This window comes from Oncorhynchus mykiss, chromosome 1, assembly GCF_057628025.1.
Source record: "Oncorhynchus mykiss isolate SJ-2025 chromosome 1, ASM5762802v1, whole genome shotgun sequence".
Classification (NCBI taxonomy): Eukaryota; Metazoa; Chordata; class Actinopteri; order Salmoniformes; family Salmonidae; genus Oncorhynchus; species Oncorhynchus mykiss.
The window spans coordinates 42,243,095-42,258,129 of record NC_143022.1 but is presented as its reverse complement, the minus strand read 5'-3'; the positions used below and the strand labels follow the sequence as shown (position 1 = coordinate 42,258,129).

General features: G+C 44.6%; 1 protein-coding gene across 2 annotated transcripts in view; it reads left to right on the top strand.

The window, feature by feature from the left end:
- Positions 1-15,035, top strand: part of LOC110522681 (inositol 1,4,5-trisphosphate-gated calcium channel ITPR2) — a 162,849-nt gene that overhangs the window by 47,724 nt on the left and 100,090 nt on the right. For both annotated transcript variants that reach the window (XM_036977399.2, XM_036977393.2), the window contains exons 18-31: positions 156-341; positions 982-1,233; positions 1,595-1,742; positions 2,015-2,162; positions 2,863-3,059; positions 3,856-3,979; positions 4,236-4,293; positions 9,247-9,412; positions 9,505-9,672; positions 9,811-9,900; positions 11,675-11,800; positions 12,075-12,197; positions 13,936-14,136; positions 14,535-14,786. In XM_036977399.2, coding sequence (XP_036833294.2) covers positions 156-341; positions 982-1,233; positions 1,595-1,742; positions 2,015-2,162; positions 2,863-3,059; positions 3,856-3,979; positions 4,236-4,293; positions 9,247-9,412; positions 9,505-9,672; positions 9,811-9,900; positions 11,675-11,800; positions 12,075-12,197; positions 13,936-14,136; positions 14,535-14,786 — 2,239 coding nt within the window. The remainder of the gene's footprint in view (positions 1-155; positions 342-981; positions 1,234-1,594; positions 1,743-2,014; positions 2,163-2,862; positions 3,060-3,855; positions 3,980-4,235; positions 4,294-9,246; positions 9,413-9,504; positions 9,673-9,810; positions 9,901-11,674; positions 11,801-12,074; positions 12,198-13,935; positions 14,137-14,534; positions 14,787-15,035) is intronic.

Here is a 15,035-nt window from a genome sequence, read left to right as displayed (position 1 = left end):
CTATATTAAAATACAGCTTGGGTGAATATCAGTTAGCTGGTGTATGCAGAATTGTACACAGTTCAAATACACTACAGTATAGTAGTAGGCACTATGTATCCGAATGCTCTTCTCCTCTGGCCAACTTCCACCCCTCTCCCCCTTTGCCCCCCCAGGCTCATCCCCAGCATGGAGACTACCTTGCAGTCGTCCATGCTGCAGGAGGACACCGAGGAGGACGAGGAGGTGTGGCTCTACTGGATTGACAGCCACAAGGAGCCACACGGCAAGTCCATCCGCCACCTGGCCCAGGATGCAAAGGGCAACCACAAGCTGGACAACGACGTCATCACCTACTACAGGTACTAGACAGCTACTGCAGCAGGGCATTCTGGTAATCTTTATTAGACACTTAGTGCTGAAACATTGGTTCTCCAATTTTTTTATGTATCAAGTATTCATGGTCCTTTAATCTACACTGTGTCAACCATTTGAGTGTGTGTTTTCAGCTCCTACTTTGTGAATAAATAACTTTTTTCTTTCCATTGATTGACACAAGTTTACTGTCAGGGTTCACCAACTGGCGAGCCCGGGTTTAATTAATTTGGCCTCCCACGTTCTCTGAGAAAATAAAAATGTTTTAATTGTTGGACCAGCAAATCAGCTCCAAGTGATTTATATTTTTGGAAATCTTTTCCAAAATATTCCCACGCATAGTAGACAGATGTGATCGTAAAACAAATGTAAGCAAGGTTTGAAAGGATTGTTTTAGTCAATCTGTTTCAGCTTTTTGTGGACAATTATTTGTGATTTATGTTCCGGCCACTTGACAATCCACTCTAGAAAAAATAGGCCCGCTGCTGAATCTAGTTGATGATCCCTATACTACAGCATGGCATATTTCTATGGGGCTTTATGAGTGTGCAGGTGCTATTTCTTCTACATTTCTATGACACCTCTTCTCCATGTATTTCCTATCCATCTTCCCCATCCACCTTCCAGATACCAGCTCAACCTGTTTGCCAAGATGTGTCTGGACCGCCAGTACCTGGCCATCAACCAGGTGTCCAGCCAGCTGCCCGTGGACCTGATCCTGCGCTGCATGTTTGACGAATGCCTGCCCTACAACCTGCGCGCCTCCTTCTGCCGCCTCATGCTGCACATGCACGTGGACCGCGAGCCCCAGGAGGCAGTGGTGGCCGTGCGCTACGCCCGCCTCTGGACCGAGATCCCCTCCAAGATCACCATCCACGAGTGAGTGTGTGGGGGGTGTGGCGTGGCTGGTGGGGGGGGGGGGGGGGTGCTTCGATGTGTGGCTTTGGGATCTGAGGATTTGGCAATAACGGATCTGTAACTGGCACACCACCTGAAAGAAAATGACCTCTGGGTAGAGAATCATCGCAGGTGGATTGCATCTTCGGTTTGCTACATTTCTTTAATGCGTCTAGGTAGCGACAGCACTTTCTTTTCTCTACAGAATCATGGCAGTCATGTTCTAGGCTGAAGCTCTCTTTCACAGTTTTAAACAAGTTCATTTCTCTGTTCATTCGTTTCTCATGTAAAGACTGGAGTTTCTACGCTATACAGTAACTATACTCTATAACTGTCGCCCAAGGTATGAGTACGAGTTCACTGACACCTCCAGAGAGGAGATGAAGAGGAAGTTTGCCCCCACCATGGAGTTTGTAGAGGAATACCTCAAAGACGTGGTCAGCCAGCCCTTTCCCTTTGGAGACGAAGAGAAGAATGAATTGACTCTGGAGGTAAAAGAAAGTACATAATTATTTGTGTGGATGGCCAGCAGGGTGCATGTGATTGGTTGTAATCCAAACTATGGATGTAGACATGTTTACTTTCTTTTTGTTGTATTTTCGCAAAGACACAATAATACAACTCTTAGAACAGTCGATCTCCCACCCCACCCAGTGGTGACCAAAGATGGTAATGGACATGATTACTTTCTGATGTTCAAGTTGTGTCTAACTCTGGCCTCTGTGGGGGGAAATCCACGCCCCTCTCCTCTCCTGTCTTGTAGGTGGTGCACCTGGCCCGTAACCTGGTTTATTTTGGCTTCTACAGCTTCAGTGAGCTGCTGCGTCTCACACGCACCCTGCTGGCCATCCTGGACTTTGTCCAGCACCCGCTTAACGACATGGCCGAGCTCAGCAAGAGCCCAGAGGCAGGTCAGTCACACAGAAAATGTATTAATTAAATAACGGATTAAAACATTTCATTAAATCACAAAACGATGTATTTATTTATTAAGCATGCACATTTCATATTGAATAATGCAATATAGATAGATAGATGAAATGGTACATGAGTAGATATGAGTATACAAAACAAAAATATATATGCAACATGCAACAATTTCAAAGATTTTACAGAGTAACAGTTCAAAGAAGGACAACAGTCAATTTAAATAAATTCATTAGGCCCTAATCTACGGATTTCACATGACTGGGCAGTGGTGCAGCTATGGGTGGGCCTTGGAGGGCATATGCCCACTCACTTGGCAACCAGGCCCAGGCAATCAGAATGAGTTTTCCCCCACAAAAGGGCTTCATCACAGAAAAAATATTTCTCAGGGGAAGTAAGCTTTTTTTGATTTTGGAAAATGTCAAATTATTTTGTTCTTTTTTTTTTTTCAGCTCAGGAAACCGGACCAACACTGTTGCGTTAATATTTTTGTTCATTGTAGATGACAGTGTCCAGATCACAATCAGAAACAACTTTAAGAGACATGTGTTCTGATCCCCATCTCTTTGTTAAAGCTACTGTTGTCTAAAGAGCTTGTATGTCCTGGATCGTGTTCATTAGGACACAACAGAAAATGTTGCAATGTAGTCCCTGTCTTTTTCAGTCTGTCTCACTGTCTTCCAGGGAACAACGTGTTTCGTACCATCCACGGTGTGGGAGAGATGATGACTCAGATGGTGCTGAGTCGAGGGCACATCCAGCCTCACCACCTCCCGAACACGCCCCCGTCCATTCAGGACAGAAAACAACCACTCTGTCTGACAGACAACGAGGATGTCATGGTCATGGACACCAAGCTCAAAATCATTGAGATTTTACAAGTGAGTGGAGCTCCACCATGTGGTCTGGAGGGCCAGTTACCTGTAACTGTTGTGGCTTGAGGCTGGCTGTGGTCAAATCATCTATACCGGTCTCCAATCCATTTTAAATTCTTGAGGGGAAGTGATTGATTGTATACTTTTGGTACAATAATGTACTATAAACTGTGCCTTTTATTATACACATGCTAAAATGTTTTCTATTCTACCGGACCATTTACTTTGTACTTGTATTATTTCTTATTGTTGTTACATTGTTGAGAAGGAACCTGCAAGTAAGCATTTGGTTGGACGGTGTGTACCAGGGGTCGGCAACAGGCGAACCAAAACCGTCCCACAAGTGATTTAAATTTTTTTTTTGCCCCACAAGTTTTAAGTAAAAAGATCTCCAGGAAAAAATCTCCAGGAATTCAGCTGAAAATGAGTTTAATTTAAGAAGTCTGTTCCCAAGTATTTCCACGAATACAAAAAGAGACGTGATCGTGACTCAGTACAATCAAAGTATGAAATTATTATTTTCAAATACAATTTGTTATTGGGCTTAGTTGTGTTCAATTTGCAGTGTACAAATGATTATAATTTTGTTCCTGCCCCCGACCATCCGCTTCGACAAAAATCATCCTGCGGCTGAATCTAGTTGCCTGAATCTACACCTGATGTATATCATGTGTGAAAACGCAATAACAAACAGTTGGTAAACACTGTTCAAGGTCTCTGATTTCACTATTTTAGCTTTGTGTACATTTAGGTATTTAACATGGTGATCCTTTGATCTGCTTCCATCTTGTTCTCCCATCAGTTTATTCTGAGTGTGCGACTGGACTATAGGATCACCTACCTGTTGTCCATCTATAAGAAAGAGTTTGGGGACAGTAATCTACCGGACAGCTCTATGTCATTGTCTGAATTTCCCTCCATGTCAGGTAAAGCTCTATCATTACATAGGGACATCTTGGCGTGGTCTCAGATCTTTTTGTACTGTCTTGCCAACTCCTATGCTCAAATTAGGACCAGGTTGGGGGAATCTTGAGTGTTTCAGTTAATATCTGAGGGGAATCCTGCTGGTTTGTTGATTGCTGTTGTAATCAATTGTTTGCGCTGTGCTGTCACAGGCACCAATTACTTTTTGTAATTGGACTTTCTACAATTGGGTTCAGTGATTCACAATATTTTGTACAGTTTCAGATCCAGACATTGATGAGATTGCAGCCAAAGCAGAGACAATGTTTGCTGGAAGGTAAATCAACTGTTGGACTACATACGTGTGTGAGAAAAAGGGTGCACTATGGTTTTAGTTCAGAGAAAGGTGGTGTATGTGTGTGTGTGTGCCTATATGTCTGTGTCCCAGTGTCTGTCTAGAACCCTGTGTATGCCTCCAGTTCAGAACATTGTGCTGTGTCTGTAACAAGAACTCCAAGGTAGCCTGCCTAAATGACTATTGCCTTGTTGCACTCGCATCTGTAATTATGAAGTGCTTTGGAAGGCTTCCCATAACACACATCAGTAACATTATCTCAGGCACCCTGGACTCACTCCAATTCGCATACCGTCCACAGATGACGCAATCTCAATTGCATTTCACACTGCCCTCTCAAATCAAATCAAATCAAATCAAAATCAAATCAAATCAAATCAAATTTTATTTGTCACATACACATGGTTAGCAGATGTTAATGCGAGTGTAGCGAAATGCTTGTGCTTCTAGTTCCGACAATGCAGTAATAACAAGTAATCTAACTAACAATTCCAAAACTACTGTCTTGTACACAGTGTAAGGGGATAAAGAATATGTACATAAGGATATATGAATGAGTGATGGTACAGAGCAGCATAGGCAAGATACAGTAGATGGTATCGGGTACAGTATGTACAATGAGATGAGTATGTAAACAAAGTGGCATAGTATAGTATAAAGTGGCTAGTGATACATGTATTACATAAGGATACCGTCGATGATATAGAGTACAGTATATACGTATGCGTATGAGATGAATAATGTAGGGTAAGTAACATTTATATAAGGTAGCATTGTTTAAAGTGGCTAGTGATATATTTACATCATTTCCCATCAATTCCCATTATTAAAGTGGCTGGAGTTGAGTCAGTGTCAGTGTGTTGGCAGCAGCCACTCAGTGTTAGTGGTGGCTGTTTAACAGTCTGATGGCCTTGAGATAGAAGCTGTTTTTCAGTCTCTCGGTCCCAGCTTTGATGCACCTGTACTGACCTCGCCTTCTGGATGATAGCGGGGTGAACAGGCAGTGGCTCGGGTGGTTGATGTCCTTGATGATCTTTATGGCCTTCCTGTGACATCGGGTGGTGTAGGTGTCCTGGAGGGCAGGTAGTTTGCCCCCGGTGATGCGTTGTGCAGACCTCACTACCCTCTGGAGAGCCTTACGGTTGAGGGCGGTGCAGTTGCCATACCAGGCGGTGATACAGCCCGCCAGGATGCTCTCGATTGTGCATCTGTAGAAGTTTGTGAGTGCTTTTGGTGACAAGCCGAATTTCTTCAGCCTCCTGAGGTTGAAGAGGCGCTGCTGCGCCTTCTTCACGATGCTGTCTGTGTGAGTGGACCAATTCAGTTTGTCTGTGATGTGTATGCCGAGGAACTTAAAACTTGCTACCCTCTCCACTACTGTTCCATCGATGTGGATAGGGGGGTGTTCCCTCTGCTGTTTCCTGAAGTCCACAATCATCTCCTTAGTTTTGTTGACGTTGAGTGTGAGGTTGTTTTCCTGACACCACACTCCGAGGGCCCTCACCTCCTCCCTGTAGGCCGTCTCATCGTTGTTGGTAATCAAGCCTACCACTGTTGTGTCGTCCGCAAACTTGATGATTGAGTTGGAGGCGTGCGTGGCCACGCAGTCGTGGGTGAACAGGGAGTACAGGAGAGGGCTCAGAACGCAACCTTGTGGGGCCCCAGTGTTGAGGATCAGCGGGGAGGAGATGTTGTTGCCTACCCTCACCACCTGGGGGCGGCCCGTCAGGAAGTCCAGTACCCAGTTGCACAGGGCGGGGTCGAGACCCAGGGTCTCGAGCTTGATGACGAGCTTGGAGGGTACTATGGTGTTGAATGCCGAGCTGTAGTCGATGAACAGCATTCTCACATAGGTATTCCTCTTGTCCAGATGGGTTAGGGCAGTGTGCAGTGTGGTTGAGATTGCATCGTCTGTGGACCTATTTGGGCGGTAAGCAAATTGGAGTGGGTCTAGGGTGTCAGGTAGGGTGGAGGTGATATGGTCCTTGACTAGTCTCTCAAAGCACTTCATGATGACGGATGTGAGTGCTACGGGGCGGTAGTCATTTAGCTCAGTTACCTTAGCTTTCTTGGGAACAGGAACAATGGTGGCCCTCTTGAAGCATGTGGGAACAGCAGACTGGTATAGGGATTGATTGAATATGTCCGTAAACACACCGGCCAGCTGGTCTGCGCATGCTCTGAGGGCGCGGCTGGGGATGCCATCTGGGCCTGCAGCCTTGCGAGGGTTAACACGTTTAAATGTCTTACTCACCTCGGCTGCAGTGAAGGAGAGACCGCATGTTTTCGTTGCAGGCCGTGTCAGTGGCACTGTATTGTCCTCAAAGCGGGCAAAAAAGTTATTTAGTCTGCCTGGGAGCAAGACATCCTGGTCCGTGACTGGGCTGGGTTTCTTCCTGTAGTCCGTGATTGACTGTAGACCCTGCCACATGCCTCTTGTGTCTGAGCCGTTGAATTGAGATTCTACTTTGTCTCTGTACTGGCGCTTAGCTTGTTTGATAGCCTTGCGGAGGGAATAGCTGCACTGTTTGTATTCGGTCATGTTACCAGACACCTTGCCCTGATTTAAAAGCAGTGGTTCGCGCTTTCAGTTTCACACGAATGCTGCCATCAATCCACGGTTTCTGGTTAGGGAATGTTTTAATCGTTGCTATGGGAACGACATCTTCAACGCACGTTCTAATGAACTCGCACACCGAATCAGCGTATTCGTCAATGTTGTTATCTGACGCAATACGAAACATCGCCCAGTCCACGTGATGGAAGCAGTCTTGGAGTGTGGAGTCAGCTTGGTCGGACCAGCGTTGGACAGGAGGGGAAATAACTAGTGAGGATGTTGTTCATAGACTACAGGTCAGTGTCCAACACCATAGTCCCCTCCAAGCTCATCACCAAGCTGGAGACCCTGGGACTGAACCCCTCCCTCTGCAACTGGATCCTGGACTTCCTGACGGGACGGCCCCTGGTGGTAAGGGTAGGCAACAGCACCTCTGCTACGCTGACCCTCAACATGGGGGCCTCTCAGGGGTGTGTGTACTCCCTGTTCAACCATGACTGCGTGGCCACATACGACTCCAACACCATCAAGTTTACTGACAACACGACGGTGGTAGGCCTGATCACTGACGGTGATGAGAATGCCTACAGGGAGAAGGTCAGAGATTTGGCCCGTGTGGTACCGGGACAACAATCTCTCCCTCAATGTCAGAAATACCAAGGAGCTGATCATGGACTACAAGAGAAAGAGGGGAGAGCACTTTCATCACACTCCCAGTGGGTCAGAAGTTTACATACACTCAATTAGTATTTGGAGCATTGCCTTTAAATTGATTAACTTGGGTCAAACGTTTCAGGTAGCCTTCCACAAGCTTCCCATAATAAGTTGGGTGAATTTGGCCCATTCCTGCTGACAGAGCTGGTGTAACTGAGTCAGGTTTGAAGGTCTCCTTGCTCGCACACGCTTTTTCAGTTCTGCCCACAATTTTTCTGTAGGATTGAGATCAGGGCTTTGTGATGGCCACTCCAATACCTTGACTTTGTTGTCCTTAAGCCATTTTGCCACAACTTTGGAAGTTTGCTTGCGGTCATTGTCCATTTGGAAGACCCATTTGCGACCAAGCTTTAACTTCCTGACTTATGTCTTGAGACGTTGCTTCAATATATCCACATAATTTTCCTTTCTCATGAAGCCATCTATTTTGTGAAGTGCACCATTCCCTCCTGCAGCAAAGCACCCCCACAAAATGATGCTGCCACCCCCGTGCTTCATGTTTGGGATGATGTTCTTCGGCTTGCAGGCCTTCCCCTTTTTCCTCCAAACATAACGATGGTCATTATGGCCAAACAGTTCTATTTTTGTTTCATCAGACCAGAGGACATTTCTCCATAAAGTATTCTTTGTCCCCGTGTGCAGTTGCAAACCGTAGTCTTGCTTTTTTTATGACAGTTTCTTCCTTGCTGAGCGGCCTTTCAGGTTATGTCGATATAGGACTCGTTTTACTCTGGATATAGTTTTGTACCTTCCTCCAGCATCTTCACAAGGTCCTTTGCTGTTCTGGGATTGATTTGCACTTTTCGCACCAAAGTACGTTCATCTCTAGGAGACAAAACACGTCTACCTTCCTGAGCGATATGATGGCTGTGTGGTCCCATGGTGTTTATACTTGCGTACTATTGTTTGTACAGATGAATGTGGTACCTTCAGGCATTTGGAAATTGCTCCCAATGATGAACCAGACTTGTGGAGGTCTACAATTTTTGGCAGATTTATTTTGATTTTCCCATGATGTCAAGCAAAGAGGCACTGAGTTTGAAGGCAGGCCTTGAAATACATCCACAGATAGACCTCAATTGACTCAAATTATGTCAATTAGCCTATCAGAAGCTTCTAAAGCCATGATATAATTTTCTGGAATTTTCCAAGCTGTTTAAAGGCACAGTCAACTTAGTGAATGTGAACTTCTGACCCACTGGAATTGTGATACAGTGAATTATAAGTGAAATAATCTGTCTGTAAACAATTGTTGTAAAAATTACTTGTGTCATGCACAAAGTAGATGTCCTAACCGACTTGTCAAAACTTTAGTTTGTTAACATGAAACTTGTGGAGTGGTTGAAAAATGAGTTGTAATGACTCCAATCTAAATCTATGTGAACTTCGGACTTCAACTGTAGTAACCTTACCCTGCCTTCATGTAAATATATACCTCAATTACCTCATACCCCTGTTTTGTATTCCTAATTGTTATATTCACATTTTCTTTTTACTCTGCTTGATTGGGAAGGGCTCGTATGCAATTATTTCATGTTAAATCTACACCGTTTGAAAAATAAAAAATTATAATTTATTTTAACCCTGAGTCTGGTGCTTCCAATTCAGTGTGTCGTGCCGTGTCTAACAATTTTTCTCTCTAACCCTGCTTCTGGTGCTTCTAGTTCAGAGTGCAGTGCTGTGGAGCTGGATGACGAGGGAGGCAGGACCTTCCTGAGGGTACTGATCCATCTCATCATGCAGGACTACACCCCGCTGGTGTCCGGCTCGCTGCAGCTCATGTTCAAACACTTCAGCCAGAGAGCCGAGGTCCTACAGGCCTTCAAACAGGTAAAGGCACAGTTGGTGGTTCATGAGTGTGCGCCTGATCTGTTTTTATGTGTGTGTCTGATTTCACTGTGTGTTCCTGTGGTCTCCTGCAGGTGCAGTTGCTGGTTTCGGAGCAGGATGTGGAGAACTACAAGCAGATCAAGACTAACCTGGACCAGCTCAGGCTGGCAGTGGAGAAGTCTGAACTGTGGGTGGAGAAGAGTGGAGGCTACGGCAGTGAGGACATAGGAGACAGCCAGGTCAAGGAGCAGACCATGGAGGTACAACACTATACTTTACAGTATACTATAGTACACTATCGTACAGTATAGTATGCCCCCTATAGGCCACACAGCACTTATGGCTAAGGGAGGGCTGAATCCTAACTTCCAAATATTTTTGTGTTGTGTGAATGACAGGAGGCGGGCATCCTGAGTCCAGTACAGGATGGGGATGTGAAGCCTCATATAGACAGCAACAAAGCTAACAACTACAACATCGTCAAAGAGGTGGGCTGCCATTCTGTCCCCTTATAGTGTGTGTGGTATTGGCAGTGTAATCAATTAGTCAGTGCAGTCTGAAAATACATCATGACCCTGGGGTTATTGATTGCACACTAACAATTTACAGACCTCACATCACTGGCCAATGTGTGGCCAACATGAGCTGGACTTGCCTGCCTTGTAACCTGCCTTGCCTTTATCAAATGCTCCTGAAGGGATACAATAACATTGAATTGAATGAGCTTCAGTAACATTAAATTAAAGCAGCTGAAAAAGTGTAGTTTAGACTTATTGCTATGTAGCCATTAAATGCATGTACAGTGCATTCGGAAAGTATTCAGACCCCTTGACTTTTTCCAAATTATGTTACAGCCTTATTCTAAAATGGATCTACACACAATACCCCATAATGGCAAAGGGAAAAACAGTAAAAAAAAAATAATAACTTTGTTGCAAATGTATTAAAAATAAAAAACATTTACATAAGTATTCAGACCCTTTGCTATGAGACTCATTTGAGCTCAGGTGCATCCTGTTTCCATTTGATTAACCTTGAGATGTTTCTTCAACTTGATTGGACATGATTTGGAAAGGCACACACCTGTCTATATCATGTCCCACAGTTGACAGTGCTTGTCTGCGCAAAAACCAAGCCATGAGGTCGAAGGAATTGTCCATAGAGCTCCGAGACAGGATTGTGTCGATACACAGATCTGGGAAAGGGTACCAAAAATGTCTGCAGTATATGGTCCTTCCAGAACACCGTGGCCTCCATTATTCTTAAATGGAAGAAGTTTGGAACCACCAAGACTCCGAGAATTGGCCGCCCAGCCAAACTGGGCAACCGGTTGAGGAGGGCATTGGATCAGGGAGTTCCTCTGTGGAGATGGGAGAACCTTCCAGAAGGACAACCATCTCTGCAGAACTCCACCAATCAGGCCTTTATGGTAGAGTGGCCAGACAGAAGCCACTCCTCAGTAAAAGGCACCTAAAGGACTCTCAGACCATGAGAAACCAAATTCTCTAGTCTGATGAAACCAACATTGAACTCTTTGGCCTGAATGCCAAGTGTCACTTCTGGAGGAAACATGGAACCATTCTTACGGTGAAGCATGGTGGTGGCAGAATCATTCTGTGGGGATGTTTTTCAGCTATAGGGACTGGGAGTCTAGTCAGGATCGAGGTAAAGATGAACAGAGAAAAGTAGAGAGATCCTTGACACAAATGTGCTCCAGAGTGTTCAGGACCACAGACTGGGGAAAAGGTTCACCTTCCAGCAGGACAACAACCCTAAGCACACAGCCAAGACAATGCAGGAGTGGCTTCGGGACAAGTCTCTGAAAGTCCTTGAGTGGCCCAGCCAGAGCCTGGACTTGAACCCGATCGAACATCTCCGGAGAGACCTGAAAGATGCTGTGCAGCGACGCTGAATGTGAGAAACTCCCCAAATACAGGTGTGCCAAGTTTGTAGCATCATACCCAAGAAGACTCGAGGCTGTAATCGCTGCTAAAGGTGCTTCAACAAAGTATTGACTAAAGGGTCTGAATACTTTTCCAAATGTGATATTTCATTTGTATTTTTTATGAGCAAACATTTCTAAAAAAAACTTTTTGCTTTGCCGTTATGGGGTATTGTTTGTAGATTGATGAAAGGAGGGAAAAAACAATTTAATCAATTTTAGAATAAGGCTGTAACGTAATTAAGTGAAAAAAGTGGTCTGAATACTTTCTGAATGTGCTGTATGTGTTTGTCTGATCTGTGTGTATGTGTGGTCTGTAGATCCTGCTGCGGCTCAGTAAGCTGTGTTACCCCAGTAAGAAGAGTTGTGTGCAGCAGCAGAGGCTGCTGAAGAACATGGGGGCTCACTCTGTGGTGCTGGACCTGCTCCAGATACCTTATGAGAAGGTGAGCACGTCATCACATTTAGAGATTTCAGTCATTACAGTAAGTGTCAAACACACATAGGCGCCCAGTCCATTTGGGCTTAAAATAAATGCTTCAGATGAGGCCCCTCAAAGCCTTACATGGATGTTGTCATGCTCAATAACCAGACCTTACCTGGATAAAACTTGACTAGATATATAAACGCTGCCCTGGTAGCTTTGTTGGACCATCTGTATGGATTGATTTTGTGGTGATGCAATTGTGAAAGCGTGTTGTGACTCCTGTCTGTCCCCAGAGTGATGAGAAGATGAATGAGATCATGACACTGGCCCATGTATTCCTGCAGTACTTCTGTAGAGGCAACAGCCAGAACCAGGCTCTGCTCCACAAATACCTCAACCTGTTCCTTACACCAGGGGTACGCTAACACAAACATGCATGCACGCATTCCTTCATGCCCACTGTGCTTGCACACACACACTCACACACTGTATGCATGTATGGACTCACAAACACATACACAGGACATACAGTACCAGCCAAAAGTTTGGACACACCTACTCATTCGAGGGTTTTTCTTTATTTAGACTGTTTTCTACATTGTATAATAATAGTGAAGACATCAAAACTATGAAATAACACATGTAGTAACCAAAAATTGTTAAACAAATCAAAATATATTTTATATTTGAGATTCTTCAAAGGAGCCACCCTTTGCCTTGATGACAGCTTTGCACACTCTTGGTATTCTCTCAACCAGCTTCATGAGGTAGTCACCTGGAATACATTTCAATTAACAGGCGTGCCTTTTTAACTTTCCTTCTGAATGCATTTGAGCCAATCAGTTGTGTTGTGACAAGGTAGGGTATACAGAAGATAGCCCTACTTGGTAAAAGACCAAGTCCATATTATTGCAAGAAACCGCTCAAATAAGCAAAGAGAAACGACATTCCATCATTACATTAAGACATGAAGGTCAGTCAATGTGGAAAATGTCAAGAACTTTGAAAGTTTCTTCAAGTGCAGTAGCAAAAACCATCTAACGCTATGATGAAACTGGCTCTCATGAGGACCGCCACAGGAAAGGAAGACCCAGAGTTACCTCTGTTGCAGAGGATAAGTTCATTAGAGTTACCAGCCTCAAAAATTGCAGCCCAAATAAATGCTTCACAGAGTTGACACATCTCAACATCAACTGTTCAGAGGCAACTGCATGAATCAGGCCTTCATGGTTGAATTGCTGCAAAGAAACCACTACTAAAGGACACCAGTAAAAAGACAACACTTGCTTGGGCCAAGAAACACGAGCAATGGACATTAGACCGGTGGATTATTTTTTTTTGTCTGAGTCCAAATTTGAGATTTTTGGTTCCAACAGCCGTGTCTTCGTGAGACGTGGAGTAGGTGAACAGATGATCTCCGCATGTGTGGTTCCCACCGTGAAGCATGGAGTAGGAGGTGTGGGGGTGCTTTGCTGGTGACACTTTCTGTGATTTATTTAGAATTTCAAGGCAAACTTATCCAGCATGGCTACCACAGTATTCTGCAGCGACACGCCATCTCATCTGGTTTGGGCTTAGTCCCACCATCATTTGTTTTTCAAAAGGACAATGACACAACACATCTACAGGCTATTTGACCAAGAAGGAGAGTGATGGAGTGCTGCATCAGATGACCTGGCCTTCACAATCACCTCACCTCAACCCAATCAAGATGGCTTGGGATGAGTTGGAGTGCAGCGTGAAGGAAAAGCATCCAACAAGTGCTCAACATATGTGGTAACTCTTTCAAGACTGAAAAGCATTCCAGGTGAAGTTGGTTGAGAGAATGCCAAGACTGTGCAAAGCTGTCAAGGCAAAGGGTGGCTTTTTGAAGAATCTCAAATATAAAATATATTTTAATTTGTTTCACACTTTTTTGGTTACTACATTATTCCATATGTGTTATTTCATACTTTAGATGCCTTCACTATTAATGTAGAAAATAGTTAAAATAAAGAAAACCCCTTGAATGAGTAGGTGTCCAAACTTTTGACTGGTACTGTACATGTTTGTTCACTTCTTACTAATTTTCAACTCAATAAATGCATTCTATTACTGGATATCCATATGTCAATGAATGTGAATTCACTGTGCACATCTTCTCCCTCTCTCCAGCTCCTGGAGGCTGAGACCATGCGCCACATCTTCATGAACAACTTCCACCTGTGCAACGAGATCAGCGACCGCGTGGTCCACCATTTTGTCCACTGCATCGAGACGCACGGCCGACACGTCCAGTACCTCAAGTTCCTCCTGACCATCGTCAAGGCCGACGGGAAGTACGTGAAAAAGTGCCAGGACAAGGTCATGACCGAGGTGGGCGAGGGATGATGATGATGCTATCTTTATAAGGCTGTGGAGACCCCACAATAGCATGGTTTCCACTACCACTATCTCCAAACTAGCCAGGGCTTGCTAGAGATGTTTGAAACACGAGAGACTTAAAATGTGACTACTTTTAGAGATACCTTGTGGATTAATTTATTTATTTGCCCATAGACGTTGGTTGGAATCTTGGTTGAGGGCGTTACAGGAAGTCATTGCATGTTGAGTCTCAGTTTAGTTTAACTGTAATAATTAACCAATATCACGCTTTGTCTTTCTCATTTTAATATCATATTGAATTATCAATTTTGGTTATCCCCACTAGTGATAAGGTATTCCCTGTCTAATCTCCACTCGTCTGTCTGCTTTTCTGTCCATCCCACCCCCAGCTGGTGAACGGTGGCGAGGACGTTCTGGTGTTCTACAACGACCGCTCCTCCTTCCCGTTGCTGTTCCAGATGATGTGCTGCGAGATGGAGCGTAGGGACGAGGGCGGCGCCCTGGCCTACCACAACACTCTGGTAGAGCTCCTCGCTGTCTGCACCGAGGGCAAGAACGTATACACCGAGCTGAAATGTAACTCCCTGCTGCCCCTCGACGACATTGTCAAAGTGGTCACCCACGAAGACTGCATCCCTGAGGTACAGGGGAAGGGGTGGGGTCATATTGAGAGGCTTTGTCATTTGGTGCTGAGGTGTGATTCAGTAGTGTGTGATTTTCTACCCTTGTATTCAACTTCATCTGCACTAATCTGAGGATACAGAGGATAGGTAAGAGTGGCATGACGCTTGGTATATGCGTACTGTGAATTGGAGTTAATCTGTTCAGCTGTTTTGCATCAGTGCAGATGAGGGAAAGTAAAGCAATATAATATTCCATTATAGACAATT